The sequence below is a fragment of the Ambystoma mexicanum genome, chromosome 2q, assembly GCF_040938575.1.
Source record: "Ambystoma mexicanum isolate Mex_15411 chromosome 2q, UKY_AmexF1_1, whole genome shotgun sequence".
NCBI classification, from domain to species: domain Eukaryota; kingdom Metazoa; phylum Chordata; class Amphibia; order Caudata; family Ambystomatidae; genus Ambystoma; species Ambystoma mexicanum.
The window spans coordinates 249,809,206-249,832,810 of NC_090924.1; the positions used below are offsets into that span (position 1 = coordinate 249,809,206).

Here is a 23,605-nt window from a genome sequence, read left to right on the forward strand (position 1 = left end):
TTCGGTCCTTTTCAATCAAACCTTTGACCTATGACTGTTGCTGGGCTGAACGTTTGGCCCAAGGCCGGCATACCAGTCTGGGGGTGTACTCGCAATAGTGAAATGTGACCAACCCCACCCATTCGCCCTGCGCAGGGCAGTGTCCGGCGCTGTGCGATCAGTATAGGCGATTTTGGGAGATTGTTGATTTTGCAATGGTTGGCTCCACGCCACAACAGTTGGTGGGCTAATATTTTGGCCCAAGGTCGCCATACCAGTCTGGGGTGTACTGGCGATAGGGAAAGCTGACCAACCCCAACCATTCGCCCTACACAGGGCGGGTCCGGCTCTGTGCCATCAGTACAGGCGATTTTGGGAGAATGCCGATTTTGTGACTTTTCCAATAATAGGAAGTTAAGACACAAGGTCGGCATACCAGTCTGGGGTGTACTAGCGATAGTGAAATTTTACCAACCCTGCCCATTCGCCCTGCACAGGGGTGGAGTGGGGTCCAGCCCTGTGCTATCAGTATAGGCGATTTGGGGAGATTGACAATTTTGCGATTTTCAATAATGAGAAGTTATGGCACAAAGCATACACAAGGTTGTAGCAGAGCCCCAAGTGCATGTCAGCTACAGACCCGTGCAATGCTGGGTGGTTCCGCTAGTACTAAATTATCACAATTATTTTTTAAATTATTTCTATGTTTTGTAAAGCACAGCATAAAGCAGGACAGGTGACTCAGAGGAATGTGGCAATTCATTATCACCATATTCAGCTCCCCCCACATCAAACTATCCCTACAAGTGTCTATCAAACAAACGTACAACTGTGTGCCCCCGATGTGAATGAGCGCAGGGCCACATAAGGCTGTACATTTTCAATGGACAAACATTAGTGAATTGTGTTTTGTATTACTATACTAATACAACAAAAATTTTACTTAAGTATTTGCTTCATCACAGACTGTCCTCACTACGAATTAAAGTCATACTTGTCAAAAGCAATGGCAATACCTTGCAGTACTTCTTGATTTTACGATCTCTAGTTCCTGCTTGAGTTCCTGAAAGAAGAACAAAATATACTACTTGTAAATATGGTTTTACAAATACAGATAAATAGAACTAATAGTCGGCAACTTATAAAAGGTGGCTGACATTTTAATAGAATATGATATATACCAGTTGCAAGCACATACATTAAAGTCTATAGACTAAAATGTTTTGCACAATCCCAAATTCTCACCTAGCCACAACGTTAATACACAATGACCACTAATGTTTTCAAAGTGCCACTCTACTCTCGGTCGCTTAATTTCCTTCAGAAACAATACCAGTCGATTCTCAGCCAAAAGGAGGAAAGGAAATTTGTACGATACTTTACTGAAGATCCCTACATGGGCAAACCATTGATAAACAACTTTTCATTATCTGGCACAGGTTGATGCATATATCAATATTTTAAATACATTCAAGAACAAAGCACAGTTGTCATAGAAGAACAAGCTTTAGTAGATTTTTTAGCAAGATAGGAACCGCTTAAGAGTACAGTAGTATACAAGCCTCGCCATTTTTAGAACGAATCCTACGAGCAGAAACGTAAAATGACTAATTAGGGATCAGAAATTGATGCCATTGAATGTGCACATGTAATTGTCTTCTTCCAATCTCATTAACATTACACACTAGCAAAGATATTCAAAGACTGCAGAGAATGAATTGCGGCATAAAGCAAGAAAATATGAGAAAAAAAAATAAAAACTCCACTAAGCAAAGACAAATGGAGTGTTTAAAGAAACAGTCTGCAGCAATGAATAACTGCATCGCCCGATATCATGCAATTCATCCACTCTTATAATTACAATAAAAGCCACCTATCCCCAGTCAAATATCTAGAATCAGAGCTGTTAATTTGCTCACAGGGAACTTCCCACAAGCTTAGCCAGCATGACCTGGAACTCAATTTGGAGGACGTTAAACATGACATTTTATCACTACTCCCAAATTTGAGCAGTTTACAGAGTATATGCCATTTGATAAACAGACAAGCCCAAGTTGATGTTTTTTCCTCATAATCTGCCACACACATGGAATCTAGATTTATTTTAATATATTTCACGACCTCAAAACAGTCAGGTTTCCACTGTATCACAGTACATTTCACCTGCGGATAGCAGTACTGCTGAAGATATCAGATATGCCAGGCCCAGAAATACCTATAAAAGGAGTATATTCAGAAATTTTACAAAATGCTTTGCACTTTTGAATGTCCTTGTAAAAATGTACTTATTCAGGTATCTTTCAGGAAAGAAAGTAGAAGGAATGCAACTCTGCCATATGATTGGGTGTTGAAATCACCAGCTGTGTATTATTTCAAAACACAACTGCATAATTGCCAGGTTAGATTTGAAATGCTAAAGCTTCAGCATAGAGGGGAGTGAAGATTTGCAGAGGAAAGACTAAGGAAAGCTGGCTAGGTTTTCTTAATGCAGCGTCATTAGTCAATAACGTGGAGAAGTAAACAGTTTTTCTAAATTAATAAAATGCTGCAATTACCTTTAGTTCTAGCCTTAGATATAGCACAAATCTCTTCGGGCGAGTCGGAAATGCTGATAAGAATTTCAGTTTGCTAGTTAAAACCCGCGCACCAACCCACTTATTTTCGGATTTCAGGAACTCTAGATGAATGGCTTCTGCAAGAAAGTAAGGTCTGCCAAACCAACCACTTTCAAAAATGTTTCAAGCATAAAAAAGTGGTGCAAGTAGTTTCTACCTAGGTGGGCGTGGCGCACCATGGGATGCATTCACAGAGTATGTCGCAACATGTCTTGAGGACCGGTTGGGAAGGAAATGAGCGTTTCCCACCGCCCTAGGGGAGCGAGAGGGCTGTGCTAAGAAACCTGGCACAAACACAACGTTGCAGGAATTATAGATGCAGAGACTTGGTGCCTGCATATAAAGAGACGCCATTTTATAGTTATAGTAGACACAGTCGTACATGGCTGCATGGTAAACGTTGGCCCGGTGGAAAAAAAACGGAGAAGACCCAAACGCTGAGGGCAGATGAACCAGCGCTACTAATTCCCATAAAAACTTCCTGTCAATTGTTGCAGTTACTCATCATCCCAGAGAGGAATACGACCTGCAAGGCCATGAGATAGCACCAGGCTACTTGCGGCGCACAGTAATCACAGCCAGGTCAGCAGCAGACCTCCAACCTCGACCCAGCCCACCAGTAGTAATGGCACTGACCCAGACCAAGAAGCACAGAATTCCACGATAGTGGGTGACCACAGACCACCCCCCATAAAACCAATGGTCTAAACGAACACTACCATTTCACCCAATTCCCTAAATACACCTTTGTAATACGAGGTAACAGGAGGAACAAATTATAGTTCAAAACGAGGGCGGAAGCCTTGGGTGCGGAGAGTGCGATATGAACTGAGCAAAGAAATTATAAGTTACTCACTGTAGTGACTAACGTACTCTTAAGTCCATAGTACCCTTTCCTCCATACTGTATGGGCGTCCCCTCCAAGGGACGGGAGACGGAACCTTTTTCACCAGAAAAAACATTCTTCCCCTTTAAATTTAGAGGATCGCTGGGGCGCAGCCCACGGAGCATGCGATGCTCTGACTCTGCCCTGCGGCGCCACACCTCAGTCTCCATTGACGCATCGACAATAGATTTAACATTGCCTAATGACACCAGTATTATAGGGGGGGGGTTGGTGGGACGTATGGAGGAAAGGGGACTATGGACTAAGTACGTTAGTCACTACGGTGAGTAATTTTTAATTACTGTTACGGCCCATCCGCTTTCCTCCATACTGTATGGGCGATTACAACCGATTGTAGCCCCAGAGTGGAGAGGAGACCCTCCTTAAGCAAATAGGTTCCTGAGAACCGCCTGTCCGAAAGCCGCATCCGATCTAGAGCCGGCATCCAAACAGTAATGCTTGCAGAAAGCAGAGTGAGAGGCCCAAGTGGCCGCCCTGCTTATGACTTGCCAAGGGACATGCCGCTGGATTGCGATGGCCGTTGCCTTGGCCCTGACTGCGAGGGCATGTATGTTGGCCGGGAGCGGCTTGTGCTGGCCCTCATACGCTTCCTTGATGGCCGAGACCATCAAGCGGGTTATGGAGGCCCAATAGCCTGGCCTCGAGCCTCCGAAAGTGACAGAGCGTCTGACTTGCGGAAGCCCTTGGTCCTGTCCAAGTAGAATTTTAGGGCACGCCCGATGTCCAGGCAGTGCAGCACTCTCTGTGCCTCATCTTTGGGATAGGGGTCGATTCCCCTGGAGTCTGCCCATTGGCAGACGCTGGAACATTTGATTTTGTACTGGGCCTTGGTGGCCTTGAGGAAGAGAGGGTTGAAGATGCACACCACTAATTCAGATATCAAGGGTAAGTGATACGTTAAGGCCAAGTGTGGGTAACTTAAGGATGCGGTGGAGGAAAAGTGGTCCTGGCACAGGGCTACCTAGATAAACAAAGGAAGGAAAAAGAGGATCAAAATTGGAACCCTCCCGTCCCATGCACACTGTAATAATGCGTCTAAACGATGCCTTAATCACAATATCAATAAATATTCAGTCTAAGAATATATTACTACGAATTTCAATGGAAAAGGACTAAGTTCAATTCAAATTTGATGATGACATCCATTCTGTGAATGTACTAAACAAGTGACGCTTTATTCCAAGCATAGGAAACACAGAGGGTTCAGTTCTTTGAACGGTGGATGACACGTTTCGAGAAGCAATTTCTCTTCTTCATGAGCCTGTAGTCTTGTGCAAGAACTGAATGTCAAAAAAATATGGAGAAAGGAACAATCAGGATTGCGTTGTTGCCAATTAATTACCACAGTCTGTCTAATATTTGGTATCATACAGTCAAGTTATCCATTGAGAGTGCATGCGTCTTGTTCTCTTGTTATTTCAGTTAGAAAATAAAAAAAACAAACATCGGGATCCTGGAAACAAATCTTTGCATTTTCCAAATATAGATTATATCCAGAGCCACATGCAACCAGTACCCATGGTGAAATGCTAATTGATGTGAGGAAAGCTCCTATACCTGATTGAAAGCTTCTGAATAGAGTGTGGGTAAAAGCTTCAGCATGTGCAGAAGTAAAGTGTAGGACGGAAGTTCTGATGCGCTTTCAGTGTGGGGCGAATGTCCCACAGGCTGGAAATAAAAGATACGGGTGCGCTATTATATGACCTGTCTTCAAAAAAATGGCGGTCAGAATATGTAGTCAAAAAGTAAACACTCACCCCGTTAATGTAAAAAGTAGCAACGGAGCGTGGCGTTACTAGTAAGCGAGTGCCGTGGATGGCATATCTTCTCCAGTGGAATGCGAGTAAGCGTCTTGCGGTCGAGTCTGCAAGTAATTCAAATCTCTAGTGAGTGCTACTGCGTGCGTATCTCGCTGGAGAATACAGGTAGGTTGGTGGATGGAGGTAAGTGATAGTGAGAGATTCAAGGATCCCTTAATGGTTGGGACAATCATGAGTGACAAGTCATGCACTTCTAGAAAGGTGATCTACTGCCTGTATGTTGTATCAACAGTTGAATGCTTCACAGATAGGGAGTCACTGTATGTGGAGATACATAATATACCTGCTGAGGTACAGTAAATAAACAAGTTCTTAGAGTCCATTGGCATTAGAAAAATCGGCTGCCTAATTGTCACAGAGAGGAGGAGATCAATTGGAGAGTCCTATTTAAACAAAACATTTCAACGAGAATTCATCATTCAGGCCCTTAGGGAGCAGTGTGTTCAATGTGTGGATCCAGTATTTTTCTCTACATGAGAGTATAGATTGATAGTCCCCGCCTCTATAGGGTTTTTTAACTACTTCAAGGACTTGAAATTTAATTTGGGCCACAGTGTGGTTATTTTCCTTGAAGTGTCTCGAGAGGGGTGATTTCATGTTTTGATACCTAATGTTGGATTTATGCTCCGAGAGCCTTTCTTTAACTGATCTTGTTGTCTGGCCTACGTATAGCTTGCCACATGGGCATTTGATCGCATAAATCACTCCGGTGGACATGCAGGTCGCATAGTGACGTAATTTGATTTTTTTGCCTGTGCATGGGTGTATAATGTTGTCACCTTTGGTTACATTGTTACAGTGTGAGCAGCAAAGGCAAGGAAAAGTGCCCATTTTCTTGGTCTGTAGGACCATTTGCTTTGTCCTTTGGTGGTGTTTCTGCTCTAAATAATTTGTCTCCGAGGTTCTTACCACGTCTAAAAGCGATCATGGGTGCTTTGGGGAATAGTTCCTCGAGTGTCTGATCATTGTGGAGGGTACTCCAGTGTTTCCTGATGGATTTGCCTACTTGGAAGCTTTGTCTGGAGAATTTTGTGATGTGCAATAGAGGTGTGTCCTTTGTCTTAATCTTAGGTGTCAAAAGTTCTTTGCTGGTATGTGTTGATCTCTCTTTCGCTCCCTCTAGTATGGACTCTGGGTATCCTCCGGCTTCAAATTTTTCAAGTAATTTACTGTTTTCTGTGTCCAAGCCTGCGGGGTCTGAAATGATGAGTTTTACTCTTAACATTTGGCTGTATGGTAGACTTTTCAACATTGATTTCGGGTGATGGCTTGTGTAATGTAACAGGTTGTTAGCATCAGTTGGTTTGTGGTATACTGTGGTACCAATACGTTTTTCTCTGATTTCCTTAACCACGTCTAGAAAGTGTAGATACGGTGCCCCTATCTCCATGGTGAATTTGATGTCGTCATGTATGTTGTTCATATAGTTGAAAAAGGAATCCAGTTTGTCGCGTGTCCCACACCAGATGCCGAAAATGTCATCTATGTAGCATTTCCACATCAGGATCTTATATGACCATTCAGGGTGATCCAGTACATGTTGATGTTCAAATCTGTACATGAATGTATTAGCATAAACTGGTGCCATAGAGGAACCCATGGATGTGCCTGTTATCTGTAAATAGAATCTGCCTTGGAACCTGAAGTAGCTGTTGTAGAGTATTGTTTCCAGGAGTTTCAAGATCAAGTTGTTGTTTCCCGTGTTGTGGTGGTTGTTGGAAATTAACCATTGAAGTGCTGATATGCCTTCCTTGTGCGGGATTGACGTATACAGGGTGCACACGTTCATGGTGAAAATTATGCATTCAGAGCTCAGTGCTGTTATGTCCTGGATACAGTTTAAGAAATCAGTCGTGTCTCTCAGGTAGGTAGGAGTTTCTTGGACAAGTTTTTGAAGTGATCTGTCCACATAGATGGCCAGTGGGTCAAAAATGCTGTCTGTGCCAGCTACGATGGGTCTCAATGGAGGGTTGGTTGGGTTCTTGTGAATCTTGGGGACACCGTAAAAGACCGGAGTGACAGAGTGTTGGTTACGTAGGAATTCACCTGTCTTATTGTTGATCCACTTGTTGTCAATTGCTTCGTCAATGATGTGTGTGAAGAGTCCTAATTTTGTGTATTGGGTCTCCATCCAGTTTGAAGTAGGTGTTGTCATCGTTGAGGAGGGTAAGGCATTTGGTTGTATAATCATCCGTGTCCATTATGACTATGGCTCCTCCTTTGTCGGCCGGCTTGATGGTTATTGCTTCATCCTTGGCTAGTGTTTCAATGTGTTCAAGTTGGCATTTTTTGACATTGCTGGGTGTAGTTTTCTGGTAGTTGATCCTTTCTAGGTCTTTCAACACATTCTTCTCAAATAAATTGAGCATGGAATTGTGTGTACTGGTCAAAATTACTCTTAGGTCGAAATTCTAATGTGTCGGTTTCTGGGGAGGATGATTCCTCATCCCTGTCTGTATTGAAAAAGAGTCTTAGCCGCAGCTTCCTCATTAGTCTATGGAGACATACTTGTTCTTCAAAGAGTGTGGTATTACTTGTAGGCACAAATAAGAGTCCACGGTTGAGCATATCAAGTTGGCCACTCGTAAGATTTTTGGTGGATATATTTACTATCAGGTTCTCGGTTATTTGTTTTTTCTTTTGGCTTTTTCCCTCTCCTCGTTTTTCTTTTGATCTGTCTTAGTCCTAAAAATGCTCCACTTGTGGTACCTGGACTAGTTGGATCTGAGGGTGTTGTATTGGTGGCGGCCGGGTCTCTAGGGTCTATTTCTATGTTTTCAGCTTCCTTGTTGGTGGGTTGGTGTCTGTTGTCCGGTTGAATCGGGTCTCCAATACTGCTGCTGTCACTGCCTGAATTGGCTTTGTTGGGGAAACGGGATTTGCGTTGTTGATTGCGGTGGTGGTAAAACTCTTGCCACGTGTAAACTATATCGTTGAGATAATCGAATGTATCTCTTTTGAATTTCTTTAGTTTACGTTGCTCTATATCCTGTTTATAGCCAGAAAGTTTAGAATTAATGTCACTTAGCAGTTCAGCTAGTTCTTCAGACGTTTTGAATTCACTGAGTTTTGTGGCCTTGCTCCTGGCGCCCTGTATGATCTCCAGATTGGCCTGTGAAAGGCTAAGGTGCCAAAGCGTAACCTGCTCAGGTACCACGCTGTGAGGGCTAGTTTCTCTGGCACGGGGTGGACAATTCTGCCCCTGTGCCAGAAGATGTGCTGGACCCGTCGGAAGGTATCAGGGGCACCTCCAAGAGGCTGATTAGTATCCAAAACCATGGCCTGGCCGGCCACCATGGAGCTATTAAAATGATGAGAAGTCGGTGAGACTCCTTGATCTTGCAAATTACCCTGTGGATAAGGGGAGTAGGCGGAAAAGCGTCTGCCTTCATGCCGGTCCACTGGAGGTGAAATGCGTCGCCCAGAGAGCCGGGGACCTGACCCTGCCAGGATGCAAACTGGGGACACTTGTTGTGCCAGGTGGCAAAGAGATCCACTTGGGAATGACCCCACCTGTTGAAGCTCACCTGAATAACGAGGGAGTTTAGCTGCCACTTGTAATTGTCTGCTCCCAGCCTGCTGAGCCTGTTCGCCTCCAGGTTGGATTCCCCCGGGAGGTGGACTGCTGAGAGGTAAATGTCGTTTTCCAGGGCCCATTCCCACATGTTGATCGCAAGGCCCTGCTTGTTGACATAGTACATGCTGGTCGAGTTGTCTGTCTGGATGAGGACCACCTTTCCCTTGAGGAGTGGTAGGAGTGCTCTGAGCGCAAGTCAGATGGCATTCAGCTCCAGCCAATGGATGTGTTATTCCTGCTCCTGTCGAGTCCAGGTGCCGTGGACCGAGAGATCGTCCAGGTTGGCTCCCCAGCCCTCGAACGAGGAGTCTGTGGTGATGGGGGCCTGCGGAGAGGGCGACCGAAAGGGCTTGCCCGTCCATAGGTTGCAGTCCATCGACCACCAAGTTAGGTCCGGGTGGAGAGATGGAGGAACGTTGATCAACTCGGATTGCAAGCCCCGCTCCTGATTCCATGAGGCCGCGAAGTGCAGCTGAATCCTTCTCATCCTCAGTCTCGTGTGCGGCACGGCTAACAGGGCCGCCACCAGTAGACCCAGGAGATGTTGGTACCACAATGCTGAGGTCCCCTCTCTGCTGAATAAGTGGGCGGTGGCCCTCTTGATGGCCGAGATTTTGTCTTCTGACGGGAACACCCTCTCGGAGCACGTGTCCCAAATAAGTCCCAGGAACGTCAGAGTCTGCGTAGGGTGCAGCTGTGACTTCTTGAGGTTGAGTGATAAGCCCAGGTCGTGCAGTGTATTTATAAGGGCAAGGGGAGAGTGGCAAACCGCTTACAGAGATGTAGCCCTGACGAGCCAGTCGTCGAGGTATGGGTAGATGTGGAGGCCCTGCGCTCTGAGGAGGGCCGCCACAGCGTTCATGAGTCTGGTAAAGGCCCTGGGGGCAGAGTATAGGCCCAATGGAATGACCTTGTATTGGAAATGGTAGCCCATGATCCTGAACCGTAGGAAAGAACGATGTGGCTGCCAAATCGGGACAGGTAGGTAAGCGTCCTTCGGGTCAAGGTAGCACATCCAGTCTCCCTTGTCCAATGTCTCCGCTATAAAAGCTGGCGTAACCATCTTGAATTTTTGCAGTGGTATGGAGAGGTTGAGGGTGGAAAGGTCCAGCACAACTCTCAGGCCTGGCTGGTTCTTCTTCTGAATGGCAAAAACCCTAGAGTACAAGCCGCAGCCTCGCTAGGAGGCTGGGACTTCCTCCACTGCCTGGCTCTCTACGAGCAACGGGATCTCCGCCAAAAGAGTTGCTGTCACAACCTGTGGGAGTGGAGGGGAGGGAGGAGAGGCTGGTATAGGAAGGCAGTACCCCGTGGATGCTACGGAGAGAATCCAGGTGTCCACGAAATTCTAGCGCCAGAATTGTGCATGGAGAGCAAGCCTGCCCCCCACTGGAGACACGTGGACCCGAAAGGGCATGTCATGACTTCTTTCCCTCGGAGGCTGACGCTGAGCAGGTGGACTGGAAAAAGCTTTACTCCCCCCACCCCCCTTTTTGTTCTTTGCGGCGGTTCTGAGACGGCGAGTGGTCCGGCTGCCTGGACCTGCGTTCCTGGAAGCCGCAAAACCCACCATATGTACGACCCTTTTCCGAGCGCTGCTGAGATTGGGTGTACGATTTGGACATGGGCTTTTTAAGAATGGATAAAGACTTTGCCGTTTGTGAGCTGTTTTTCTTTTTGTCCAGCTCTTCGTCCGTAGAGGAGTGGAAGAGCCCCCCTTCACCCTCGAACGGTAGATCTAGAATGCGCTCCTGGACATCAAGGGTTTAACTTCGTTGCCAGGAGCCAGGCTGTTCTCCTCATATCCGTGGCAATGCAGATGGCATGGCCTGAGGTATTGATATGAGCCACTGTGGATTCCATGAGGTCATGCGCCACAAGCTTGGCCGTGGCTAGCCCTGCCTTAAAGTGTGATTGGCATTGGGTGGGGAGTTCCGGGAGGAAGTCCGCAATTTCCCACGATAACCGTTGGTTGGCGGCAGCCAGAATGGCATCTGCCTTGGCCTGACGCAGGTGCAAGGAGGCGTTGGAGTAGATAGTCTTGCCGTACGCCTCCAAGATCTTCTCCTCCTTGCCTAGCAGCATCACAGAGGAGTGTGGCTGAGAATGGGTAGCGAGCAAGAGTGTATCCCCCCCTCAATCTACCTGTACTTGGCATTCAAGGGTCGGTTGACCAGCTGGATCGAGAGGGGCTTGAGCCAACCCTTCTTGGCCAGGGAGACTGCATCGGTTTGCAGTGGAATTCCTGTGTTGGCAGAGTGGTATCTAGTGAGGACTTCAGCCAAAACACCCTCTGCTGGCTGTTCAACCTCAGGTTGGGGGCGGCCCAGGTACTCCGCCAGGCCAGCAAGACGTTCATGGAAGGCCCTGGCTGAGGATGGCGTGTCCGGATCCTGCTCCTTGTCCGTATCTTGTGTATCCGGTGGGTCTTCTGGAGGAGGAGGAGGAGGAGGGTAGATGGCATCGGAGGCTGAGGTGCAGGGACCGCAGCCGGAGGCTGAGGAGGCAGCCTGAGGTTGCGGAGTTGGCTGTGGAGCCGAGGAGGCGTCTGTAGTGCCTCTAGCATGGCGGGGAGGACTTCCCTGACTGCGTCTTTGATGATAACCCCCATCTGAGGAGACCTCATGAGGCCGAGAAACCTCTCGAAGAGCACCTCCTCACTGGCCAAAGAGGTGGCAGGGGGCTGCTGGTGCCGCTGCATGCCCTGTCCATATGGACGCAAAGGAAAGTTGCCCTGCGCAAATGAAGGGTAGACTGTAGGCCATGTACCTGGTTGACGCCAGACCCACCTCAACAATCCTTCACCGAATTCGTGGAATGGCGGACGGGTGCCCCTTTCTGGCGCGGCAGCCATTTTGTCAAGCTGACTGCCACGTGTTGCTCAGCCCACTGGGACCGTCCTCGTCCAAAACTCTTGCGTGTGGATCACCAGGCCTACCCTGCTCCTCGAACCTCGGCCCGGTAGGTGTGACACCCTTGACCCGGTGAGGTCAGTAGAGCTGCGTCTAGGCGCCCCCTCCAAAGTATTGCTGGTATTAGGGCGTAGCCCCTCGGACGTATTGCCGGTGTTAGGGCATAGCCCCTCAGACATTGTGCCGGTAAAAGGACGTAGACCCAGTACAAGAACCTTCCTGTCCCTCGACACTGCACCTGGGAGGATCTCAGTGTGATGCTGGAAATGCATTAGAGGGACAGGGCCTCCCTGTCCTTGTCCTGTAGTCCTTTTTCAATTGTGTTCTGTATTATTTTCTGCCCAGGAGTCCATGTGGGACTACTGGCAGTGCAGCTCTTCTCGTTTTTGGTTTGGTGTACAGACCCATGGGATACCCTTATGGCACCCATGGGTGGGGGTACAACCCTGGGCCCCTAGTGTATGTTTTTGGGCACCTGTGTGGGGCCCACAGAGCAGAGTATGGGCTGGTGGCAGCTCCATGCTGAATTTGACAGGTGCTCCAAGTATCCTCCATTTTGGGATACCAGGCCCTGGCATTGGAATCCATTGATTCCTGATAGGAAACTAGATGGCCCCTGTGGCCTCTTGCTTTCTATTGCCTGTTACCTTGTTTTCCCAAAGCCCCGGGAAGCCCCGACTCTGTCCCCCTCCCCCACCCCCCCCCGACTGGCTGTTGGATGAAAGTTCCATATATGGTGTTGTTGTGAAGTCCAGGCCAGACTGGCTGGAGCCTTCCCAGTGACTGTATGTTGTGGGTACACCCTGTGGGTGGGACCTGGGTGAATGGAGTGTGTGACCAATATGCATTTCTTGTTGTGGATGTCTAGTTTCTGGTGTTTGGCACAATGACAGACATCCCTGCCCGAAACTGGTATGAATGCAGTGTGTAGTGTTGAATGGCTGGGTACTTGTCCCAATACACATTCCTTATTGTGAGTGTGAGTGTCTGAGAGGGAGGAGAACGACCTGAATGCACTGTATGCCTGATTGGCTGACTGCTGAATGCCCTTCTGAGTGATTTGTTGCCCGAGTGTGACCCAGCAGAATGAATGGGAGATCAACTAGTATATCTGGGCCTCTCACTGCTAGAATTCGTTCGGAAGCCGAAGTAGAAACTGACGCTTGATCTCGAAGCCGAACCTGAAGAAGAAGGTTGACTGCTGTCTCCCTTCGGCGAAATCTGAAAGCCGCCGAGCCATCGAGACTGATCCATGTCACCACGTCACTTACCTGGGGCAGGGGGCGCGCCTGTCGGACCTCGCCACTTCCGGGTTTCCCGTGCAGCTGGACTCGCGCATGCGCGGAGGGCCTTGTTTCTCCCTTCGCACATGCGCCGTCCACAGAGCGCTTGGGAAGCCGTAGCTTGCTTCCAAAGCCTCGTTTTGGGCACGGCAGCACCCGGGGACAGCACGGCTTGCGTTCCAAGCCTCCCGGGTGCTGCCGGCCCCATTTAAGGGCCAGTATCTTGAGTTTTCACTGCGTCTCAACGCAGTTGTTTCTGGTTCTCTGTGCTGGTTCCTGTGGGGGGTTCCCCTTCTCCTCTTCTCCTAGTTGATTCTCTCTGGGTTCCCCTAATTCTCCTTGGGTTCCCCTTCAGGCAGCTTGGGTGCCTTCTCTGCCCAGTCCTCTCAGCCTTTGCTTCTGACCATGTGCTGCCCTCTGCCTGCTGCCATTCCTGGAGTCAACTCTGCATTCTGCTCAGAACCTTCTGCCCAAGTATCTGCTTTCTGCCTGCTGCCATTCCTGGAACTGTCACAGCATTCTGCTCTGGACATTCAGCCCAAGCCTCAGCCTTTTGTCTGCTACCATTTCCAAGAGTCATAGCAGCATTCCATTGTGGACAACCTTCTCAAGCTTCAGCCTTTCGCCAGTTGCCATTTCTGGGAGTCATTGCTATTATATCCTGTTGTGGACAGTCATCTTTGTATCAAGACCCGCCTTCCCTGACAGTGCTTGCACTGTCCCAACGTCACGTAAATCAGGGAAGTGCGCTTCCGTGGCGTTGGGAGCCGGTCCACTTCTGACCCGGTCTATTCCAGGGTGAGGCTTGTGCCGGTTTCTCGCGTCACACCTTCAGCATTCATCATTTGGAAAGCCTGGCGACCTCACCACAATCAACATCCGGAGGTTCAGGTATTCAGCGCCCTCGAGACGTTTCCTTAACAATCCAAGAGAGGACCTGGTTAGGCGCCCTCTTCACGTGCTCCGAGGGACCATCGAGCACCGCTAACCTTCGCCAAAGCTCCCTGGAAGTCAGACCCTCGACAAGCTGCCGACCGGAGACTGGGACCGCCGAGGAGAACGAAGATAAGCACCAGACATTCCGTCCACCGTCTTCGACCAGGGTTCACAGGTTTGCTATAACTGCTGGAGGCCCGTCAAAGCCGTGTTGGCCAGAAGAGGGGACCACTTGACACCGTGCCATCGACGACCGGAGCCGAACGTTCCTTTGCTTAAGACTTGATTCACGGACGCACTTGTACGTACCGCCGCCTGCCTTATCCCGCCGGAGAAGGCCAGGCTATCGACGCGCCGATCAGCATCCACCGGTGGGTTTCCCGCCACCCAAAGACCGTAGAGACGCTGAACGACTCGAAGCCCTTGCTGGGCCACAGTTCTTAAACTCTTTGCGGTCCTGAACTATTGACATTGTGGTGCCCCGCATGCCTCTTCCTTGCAGGACGTCTTCGCTCTGTCGTTGACTAGCAACGCTGGGACCGAAGCTGCCGCCTTGATGCCGAGTTCACTTTCTTCGAGGGATCTCGACGATCCGTGGCTCCTGCTTTAAAGGGAGCCGCTCAAGAAGGATCCGTTGATGACTCGTCATCAAACTCTGCTATGCCAGGTACAGTAGGGTGGTAGAAACATTATAGAAGGAAATAAAACAAAATAGAACAATATATGGACTGGGCTTGTGATATTTTTATTCTACAGGTTGCCCAGGTTGGGGGGGTGGGGGGGGATCTCCACACAACTGTCTAAACGGTAGGGGCCAGTATTCTGCCAATTGTTCTAACCAAATTGTTTTCCCTATTATATCTATTGTTGGTTACCTTTATTAAGTGATTTGTGTGACATTTAACCAAAGTATAGTTGACACACTTTAATAAGATCTGATAATAATTGTGCTACCACTTAGAACTGTATATATTTGCCATTGTAGATTTACTGAGCACAAAGTGAGTTATTGCGATTGTGTATATAACCTTGAACCTTAATTATATAAAGACTGTTTTAACTAATACAGTGTGTGGACATTCCTTTGTGGGTGCTTGGGCACTACACTGTAATTATGAACCAGCCTGCATCACCTCTTGAGCAGCTAGGGCTTGATTGCTCGTCCATTGCTACCAACAATAGAGAATTGTGGCTGGGGTCCTCTGTGCCTCTTCTCTACCATTTGGAGAGCAGGAGTACAGACAGCTCCCTCCAGCCTTTACATCGAGGACCCCTCGACCCGAAGGCCGGTAGCTGTAGCAGCCTCGGGGCACGTGCCGGTAGAAGGATCTGGCCGGTCCCTCCCGGGTGGGAGAGTCCCTGGGAAGGACTCTCCCTTGCCGGGTGCACTGGAAAATAATTGGTCCTGCCTTGGGTCTGATTTGATGCTTTCCGAAGTTCTTGAGATCCTCTGGAGGCGACTTCTGGAAGAGCTCCCTCCTCCTGGCTAGTCTGTTCTTCAGCGCCTTCGAGGACAGCGAGTCACACGCCGAACATGATTGCCAACCGTGGTCTGGGCCAAGGCAACATAGGCAGAGGGCGTGGGGGTCTGAAGTTGCAGGACGGACACCTGCTGAACCCTGTAGAAGTCGACATGCGCCAGAGAGGAGCGTGACACCTGAGGACAGAGTACCTGAATGATAGATGAGACAAAAAAGGCAAAGAGAGGAGGTATTACATGGCAGAAACCAAACCCAGGAGCGCTGATGAATTAAGCCCATTCCTGTCGACGTAGAAAAGGGGAATGAGGTGTCGCGCCGGAGGGCGGAGTCAGGGCAGCGCATGCTCCCTGGGTCAAGCCCCTGCACGCCTCAAAATTTAAAGGGGAAGGTGGTTTTTTTCTGGTGAAAAAGGTTCCGTCTCCCGTCCCTTGGAAGGGACGTCCATACAGTATGGAGGAAAGGGCATGGGACGTATGTGTATGTCAGCATTAACGCGTTTCTCCCTCTGTGCCAGTCCTCATGTTTCCCAGGTGCATGCCGTAATTATGTAGTACTGTTATCTTGCAATAGTAACTCTGTAATGGCAACATGTGAAGCACCTGACCTTCAGTCCCTGGAGTGATGAGCCCAGCTGACCCAACGTGAGAGAAGACAGATGGGCGAGATTAGAACCAATCGCAGCCTGGCATCCCCTATGGAGCAGGCCCAGTATAGGTCTCACCAACCAGTCAGGCAGATTTGTACAATGTAGTGACGATGTGAGATGCCTTATACGCTTATGTTTGTATGACTTGAGACCAGATCGTTCTCGAGTAGCAGAGTTCTTTGCTTGCATCCTTAGTTTTGTACGATTAAACCTAGTTATCCTTGCAAGAATTCTCTTGGCCTTTTTCCCTAGCTGGTTCTATTTTTTTCTGGCGTGAGCGTACATGGACGTGCATGCAGACCTCCGCAAGGACGGGGGCACAACAATCTAACAAAGTTCCTAGGGCTACTGAATAGAAGTAAAACATTTGCAATAAGAAAAAAAAACAAAGATTTCTAATGAAAGTCAGATATTCATTTAATATCAAAAAACAGCAGAGAAGGTTAACTAAACCATAAGATGCAGAAATACAAAAACATACATTTCACAGAACAAATATTTCAATTTAAATAAACCCAGTAAATGGAACACAGTATAGGGACATGTGCATTCATAAATATGTATATCATATTGTTTATTTCGCCAACAAACAAAAAATAATCGCCACAAAAGATAGATATCATACAAACATAGTGCTATATAATGAGTAAAAATCTTAAATATAAATCTGTGCATTTCAAATAGACTAATATCAGATGACAAACCAAAAAGATCCATGAAAACAAAAATGCATAGAAAGCTGTAACAATCCTAACTTAACAAAAAGCACATTATTTTTAATAAATGCAAGAACAGGGAATTTAATTCCCAAGACCGTTATATCTGAAAATGAGAAACCCCCATCTGTCCTTGGGCAATTGAAGTTGTGGCTACTGTTGACCACGGGAGGGTAAAGTCAAGACCAATATTCAGTTGTGGTAGGTCTCAATTTGAACAAAGTTCTGAGCGCGGACACAAAGATTAGGAAAACCTGTGTTAGACTTGTGTTCTTAAGTACCCAAGCTTCTAGTAATCAAACATCCAGGGGATGCCGTCTCCCGACGATCGAACCTCCGTTAATGTGTGTAGCGAGGCACTCTTGGCAAGAGTGGATGATTGCCTTGCGTCGTGAGGCGATCTCGATCGAGAGCGCCCAGAGGACACCGAGTCGGACCGTTCTTTTTGTGCCTCTTTCCGGGAAGTCGACGTCGTCGAGGTCCGGTTGGTCTTAGTGTGTTTAGTGTGTGTTAGGTGTGTAGCGCTTGCGTCGCCGGGGGTCTTCCCCATAGCCGCCCTGCCGGACGACCTTCCGAGGTCGGGGACCTGCGCTCGTCGGCTGTCTTTCGACGCCGTAATGCCCTCGCCGTCCGAAAGTACGGCGTCGCTGCCATCGCTGAAGGCGCCCTCCGCTGCCATGGCCTCCTGCCTGGCGTGGTGGGCCCAACGCTTTGTTGAACGGTCCTTAAGTGTCTTAGGTTTAAACCTACTACACGCTCTGCAGTTCGCTTCGGGGTGATCCCTCGGCAAGCAGAGATTGCACGTGGCGTGCCTGTCGACCCAAGGGTATTTGCGATTGCACTTGGGGCAGAATTGAAAAGGGGTACCCTCCATACGCACCTTAAGGCAGCGGGCTGCTAAGTGTAGGAATATATAAATGTAACTATATATCAAGAGTGAAGAGTATGTACCACCCCCCACTCTCCCTACTTGTAAGGGCCGAGGCCAGCGGCCTACTAGGCCCGGGCCGAGGCCAGCGGCCTTCCGAGGCCCAGATCCGTCGTGCAGCAGTCGACGGTCGATGACTTCTCCAGCCGTCGTCGAGGTTGAGGGTCGACGTTGGGGTGGGGAAGGGAATGAATAAGAATTATAATTATAATAACAGCAAAAGTATGGCTAAGGCCAGGGAACTCCGCAAGATGCTTCCGACCAGTATGGCGGAAAAAAACAATCTGAGGATCCTACACGCGCGAGGGATCTTGGGTACAGTGGACGTCACACTAGGGATAGTATTACTGGCACGCCTGTGTCGACGCCCATTTTCGACTTTCGAAAAACAAATTGTAATACTCCGCAGCTTCCACTAGATGTCGGCCTATGCACAGCATGTGATCTAAGCAGATTCCACAAGCCTCAGAAATATATATATATATATGATACATTACTCACCGTAATCGTATTTCTGATGCTTGTATCTGCTTAGATTCACATGCTGTGCATAGGCCGACATCTAGTGGAAGCTGCGGAGTATTACAGTTTGTTTTCCGAAACTCGAAAATGGGCGTCGACACAGGCATGCCAGTAATACTATCCCTAGTGTGACGTCCACTGTACCCAAGATCCCTCACGCGTCTAGGATCCTCAGATTGTATTTTTTCTGACATGAGGAAGCATGAGGAGTAGCGCGAGTACTGATAATCCAAGCAGATAGACAGAAAGGTAAGACTACCAGCAATCATGCGCCTTCTCTCGGAGGGGAGGAAGGGTGGGTCGCATGTGAATCTAAGCAGATACAAGCATCAGAAATACGATTACGGTGAGTAATGTATCCCTTCTGAGGCTTGTGGAATCTGCTTAGATCACATGCTGTGCATAGATTAGCGAGCAGTACCAGAAGAAGGAGGTGGGATGTGAGAAGAGTCATGAGCAAACAGGTGTCTCAGAACCGCTTGTCCCACTTGTGTATCTGTCTTGGAATGAGTGTCAATGCAGTAATGCTGAGTAAAAGTGTGAATAGAGCTCCAAGTAGCTGCTTTGCAAATGGTGTCGAGGGGAACATTGGCTTTCATTGCAAGAGTGGCCCCAATGCCTCTAGTAGAGTGGGCTCTTGGCGTAAAAGGCAGAGTTTTTTCAGAAAGAGAGTAACACAGCTGTATACAGTTGATAATCCACTTCGAGATAGCGCCCTTAGAGACGCGATCTCCCTCTCTGCCTGTAGCTACGGAGACAAACAGTTGATCTGTTTTCCTTAGCGGTCTGGTTTTGTTTACATAGTAGAGGACCGCCCTACGCACATCTAGGGTGTGTAGTTTCACCTCAGCCGAGCTTTGCGGGTTCTGGAAGAAAGCCGGAAGCTCGATGGACTGGTTTACATGGAATTTAGATATAAATTTAGGTGAGAACCTAGGGTGTGTGCGTAAAACCAGTTTGTCTTTGTGGATAGTAAAGAAAGGATCCTGCACTGACAGAGCCTGAATTTCACTGACCCTTCTTATAGAGGTAATGGCTACTAAGAAGGCCGTTTTATAAGTCAGGTGTTTGAGACTACTTTTATGCATGGGTTCGAAAGGGGGGCCCATGAGCTTAGCTAGCACCACATTGAGGTCCCATCCTGGCGGTGGGTTCGAAATAGGAGGGTGAAGTCTCTTTACTCCTTCCATGAAGGCTTTAACTACTGGTACTTTCCACCACGATACCTTGTTATGGGATGTGGTGTAAGCCGAGAGGGCTGCCAGGTGTACTTTCCGAGAGTTAAAAACCAAACCTGCGTCCAGCAGGTGGAGCATGTATGTTACAACGTTGGAAGGAGTGCAATCAACTGGGTTGATTTGTTTATTCTGGCACCAAATAACGAATCTCTTCCACTTGTCAAAGTAACAGTGCCTTGTGTTTGGTTTCCTGGATTCTTTTAGGATGTCCATACACCTCTGTGGTAAATTGAGATGGCCAAACTCTATGACTTCAGGAGCCATGCTGCCAGGTTCATTGAGTTGGGTTCCTGGTGCACTGTTTGACCTTGTTGCTGGGACAGTAGGTTGTACCAGGCTGGGAGTTTGATGGGCTCGCACACCGCCATCCTGCGTAGGTGTGGAAACCATGGTTGTCTCGCCCACATGGGAGCAACTAGGATGAGCGTCATCAATTCCTTGTTCATCTTGTACACCACCTTCCTGATGAGAGGAGTTGGTGGAAAAGCGTACGCAAACATCCCTGACCAGTTCATCCACAGGGCGTTCCCTTGGGAGTCTGGCTGGGGGAACCTGGATGCAAATCCTGGGCATTGTTTGTTTTCGCTTGTGGCGAATAGGTCTATAGTGGGGAAACCCCACTGAGAGAAGAGATCCTCTACGATATCTCTGTGAAGGACCCATTCGTGTTCTTCTGGGAGGGAGTCTCTGCTTAGGGCATCCGCTAGGGAATTGAGCTCCCCTGGAACATGTTGTGATGACAGGAAGATGTTCCGTCTGAGTGCCCATATCCAGATTTTCTGGGCAAGCTTGGACAGATTTGGCGAACGAGTCCCTCCTTGTTTGTTCAGATAGAACATGGCTGTCGTGCTGTCCGTCCGGATCTGCACCGACAAGTTTAGCAGATGGGGCTCGAACACCCGAAGCGCTCGGAATACTGCCAGAAGTTCCAGCAGGTTGATGTGGTTCTTGGCTACTGAGTGAGACCAGAGAGCCTGAGCTGTGTGGTGGAGATGGTGAGCTCCCCACCCAGTCAGGCATGCATCTGTAGTCACCACTGCTTGTACTTCGGGATCGTAAAAGGGTTTTCCCCTTGCGAGATTCTCTCTTGTCCACCAGTGTAAGCTCTGTACGAGTGTTGGCGAAACGACCACTAGATCGTCCCACTGACCACTTGCCTGAGACCACTGTTTCGCCAACCATTCCTGCATGGGACGCATGCGCAGACGCGCGTGGGGGACCAGGTAAATGCATGACGCCATCATGCCCAGTAACCGCATTGCTTTGCGTACCGTTATTTGTTGACCTGACTGATAATGTGGAATCTGCAGTAGTATATTCCGAATTCTCTCTTCCGAAGGGAAGGTCAACCCTTTCTGAGTATCTAGGATTGCTCCTAGGAACTGTTTTGAAGTGCTTGGCACCAGACTTGACTTCTTCTCGTTGATAGAGAAGCCCAATTCGTGGAGGAGGTCGATAGTCCTCTGAATGTTTGACCTGCAAATTCCTGGGGTTTCCCCCGTTATGAGCCAGTCGTCCAGATAAGGGTACACTGGGATTGCCTCCCTGCGTAGGTGTGCAGGTGCCACCGCCAGTACCTTGGTGAATACCCTTGGTGCTGAAGCTATCCCGAAGGGCAGTACCTTGAATTGGTAGTGGCTACTGTCTACCTTGAAGCGCAAGTATTTTCTGTGGGCTGGGAGCATGGAAATATGAAAATAAGCATCTTTCATATCCAAGGTTGCCATGTACTCCCCCTTTTTTAGGAGGGGGATTACCTCTTGTAGCGTGGTCATACGGAATTTTTGGGGCTTGACATACTTGTTGGCAGGCCGTAAGTCCAATACTGGGCGCATTGTCAAATCTTTCTTTGGCACAAGGAAGTAAGTTGAATAGATACCCTTGTTTACCTGGTGTCCTGGGACGAGTTCTATCGCGTCCTTTTCTAGCAGAATGGCGATCTCCTCGAGAAGGATCTTCTGATGTTCTAAGGAGTGTATTCTTTGTCGTGGAGGGTGGTACCGGGGACGCTGCAGTAATTCTATACAATATCCTGTGGACACTGTTGACAGCACCCATCTGTCTGAGGTGATCCCTTCCCAAGCCTGGGTGAAGTTGGAAATGCGTCCCCCTACTGGGGTTGCGTGAGAAGGGACCCTGAACTGAGCGTCACTGCTTTGGTGGAGGCGTGCCCCCTCCCTTGTTGGGGCTGCCTCTGCCTCTTCCACGACCTCTCTTGTTACCCCTGCCGTAACTTTGGGTAGACTGCTGGTTGTTGTTCCATTGTGTACCCTGTCCTTGGGCATAGTTGCCTCTTTGTGAATTTTGGCCGCGTGGGCGACGAAAATTACTATTCCCCGTCTGGTTAGGGGGTTTGTTGGTAAGCTGGCCAAGGGATTTGAGAGTCTCGTACTCGTCCTTGGCATTCTTAAGTGCGTCTTCGACCGCTTTCCCAAACAATAGATCGGGTTCCACCGGCTTGTCTATTAATGAAGCCTGGGTTTCTGTTTTGAACCCCGACTGCCGTAACCACCCATGTCTCTTGATAACAGTACCTTCTGCTATCAATCTTCCTGCGTTGTCCGCGGCGTCGAAAGTTGCTTTTAATATGCAACCAGACACGGCTCTCCCTTCTGCCGAGATCCGAGCCAACTGGCCCTTTAACGGTTCAGGAGCAGAGGCTATGAGCGCCGCGACCTCTTCCCACTGATGGTAGTTGTAACTTGCCAACAGGGTGGTGGAGTTTGCGATCCTTGCTTGGTAGGCGGACGTTGAGGCTACCTTCCTGCCAAACCCGTACAGTCTTTTGCTCTCCTTGTCGGGAGGAGCTTCTGACGACGATAAGGGTGTCCCAGCCCTCTTCCGAGTGTTGGTAACCACTAGGGAGTCTGGTTTAAGATGTCCTCTTATATAAAGAGGGTCGCTGCCCGAAAAAGTTTTTCGACTCTGGGGTTGACGGCTCTGGTGAGGTTAGGATTCACCAGGGATGGATCTATTCTACGTTGGATGGATTTAAGGATAGGGATGGTCTGAGCGACCGGCCTCCTCTCTCCCACCAACTCTTCTGCGAAGTCCCTTTCCTCCTGTACACCGTGGGTGTCGATGTGAAAATGTTCTGCTGCGCGAGCGAGAACTTCATTAAGGAGGGGCTGGTTATCAACTGGCGAGTCGGTAACTGGGGCTTCGCTCTCTACCGGGGAATCTACTCTGTAAATTTCCTGCTCATCTTCTACCTCCTCCAGGTCCTCATCATCCGCATAGTATTCAGTCCCGGTTTGGTCCTCCATAATTGTAAACTCCTGGTCCCCTTCAGGGAAAGGCTGTCCTTGGTATCTGGGGTGTGGAGTAGAGTATGGAGTAGAGTAAGGCTGCACCTCGAAGGGTTCAGGTCTTTCGAACCGGGCCTTTTTACTTAGGGGGATAGGATCAGAGGAGCCTGAGGGTGTGGCCCCTTGAGGGTCATACGAAAGGAAATGTTCTGGGTTTTTGTCATAAAAATCAGCTAAGGAAGACATCCTTGACATGACCCTGTCTATGTCTTCACTGGACCATTCTTTGGAACAGGGTATGACTTTAGTAGGCAACTTAGAGGACTTATCAAGGGTACCCTTGCTGGATGTTGATGTCCCAGTAGATTTATGTGTGTCTGTCTGCTTAGGGTGGAAGGATGGTCTTACAGGAGTGGAAGGCTGTGCTTTCCGCTGTTTCCCCCCCTCTCCATGCGTGGAAAAATGTTTTCCCTGCCCCTTGGGGGCCCCAGAGACTTTCGACGCCTGGCGTCGAGGGTCGGGAGAGGTAACTTGTTTCGAGCGTGGGGCCTCACTGGTGTTAACTGCGGCCTCGGTACCCTGGAGCGCGGCCTGGGGGTGGAAGTCTTCTTCGTCTTCCGACGATCGAACTTCCGTTAATCTAGGGAGCGAGGCACTCTTGGCAAGAGTGGATGATTGCCTTGCGTCATGAGGCGATCTCGATCGAGAGCGCCCAGAGGACACCGAGTCGGACCGTTCTATCTGTGCCTCTTTCCGAGAAATCGACGTCGTCGAGGTTCGGTTGGGCTTAGTGTGTT

At 48.8% G+C, this 23,605-nt stretch overlaps 1 protein-coding gene across 10 annotated transcripts in view; it reads right to left on the reverse strand.

Moving 5' to 3' along the window:
• Nucleotides 1-23,605, reverse strand: part of SUN1 (Sad1 and UNC84 domain containing 1) — a 1,235,850-nt gene that overhangs the window by 565,998 nt on the left and 646,247 nt on the right. For all 10 annotated transcript variants that reach the window (XM_069647232.1, XM_069647226.1, XM_069647231.1 and 7 more), the window contains one exon: nucleotides 996-1,042. In XM_069647232.1, coding sequence (XP_069503333.1) covers nucleotides 996-1,042 — 47 coding nt within the window. The remainder of the gene's footprint in view (nucleotides 1-995; nucleotides 1,043-23,605) is intronic.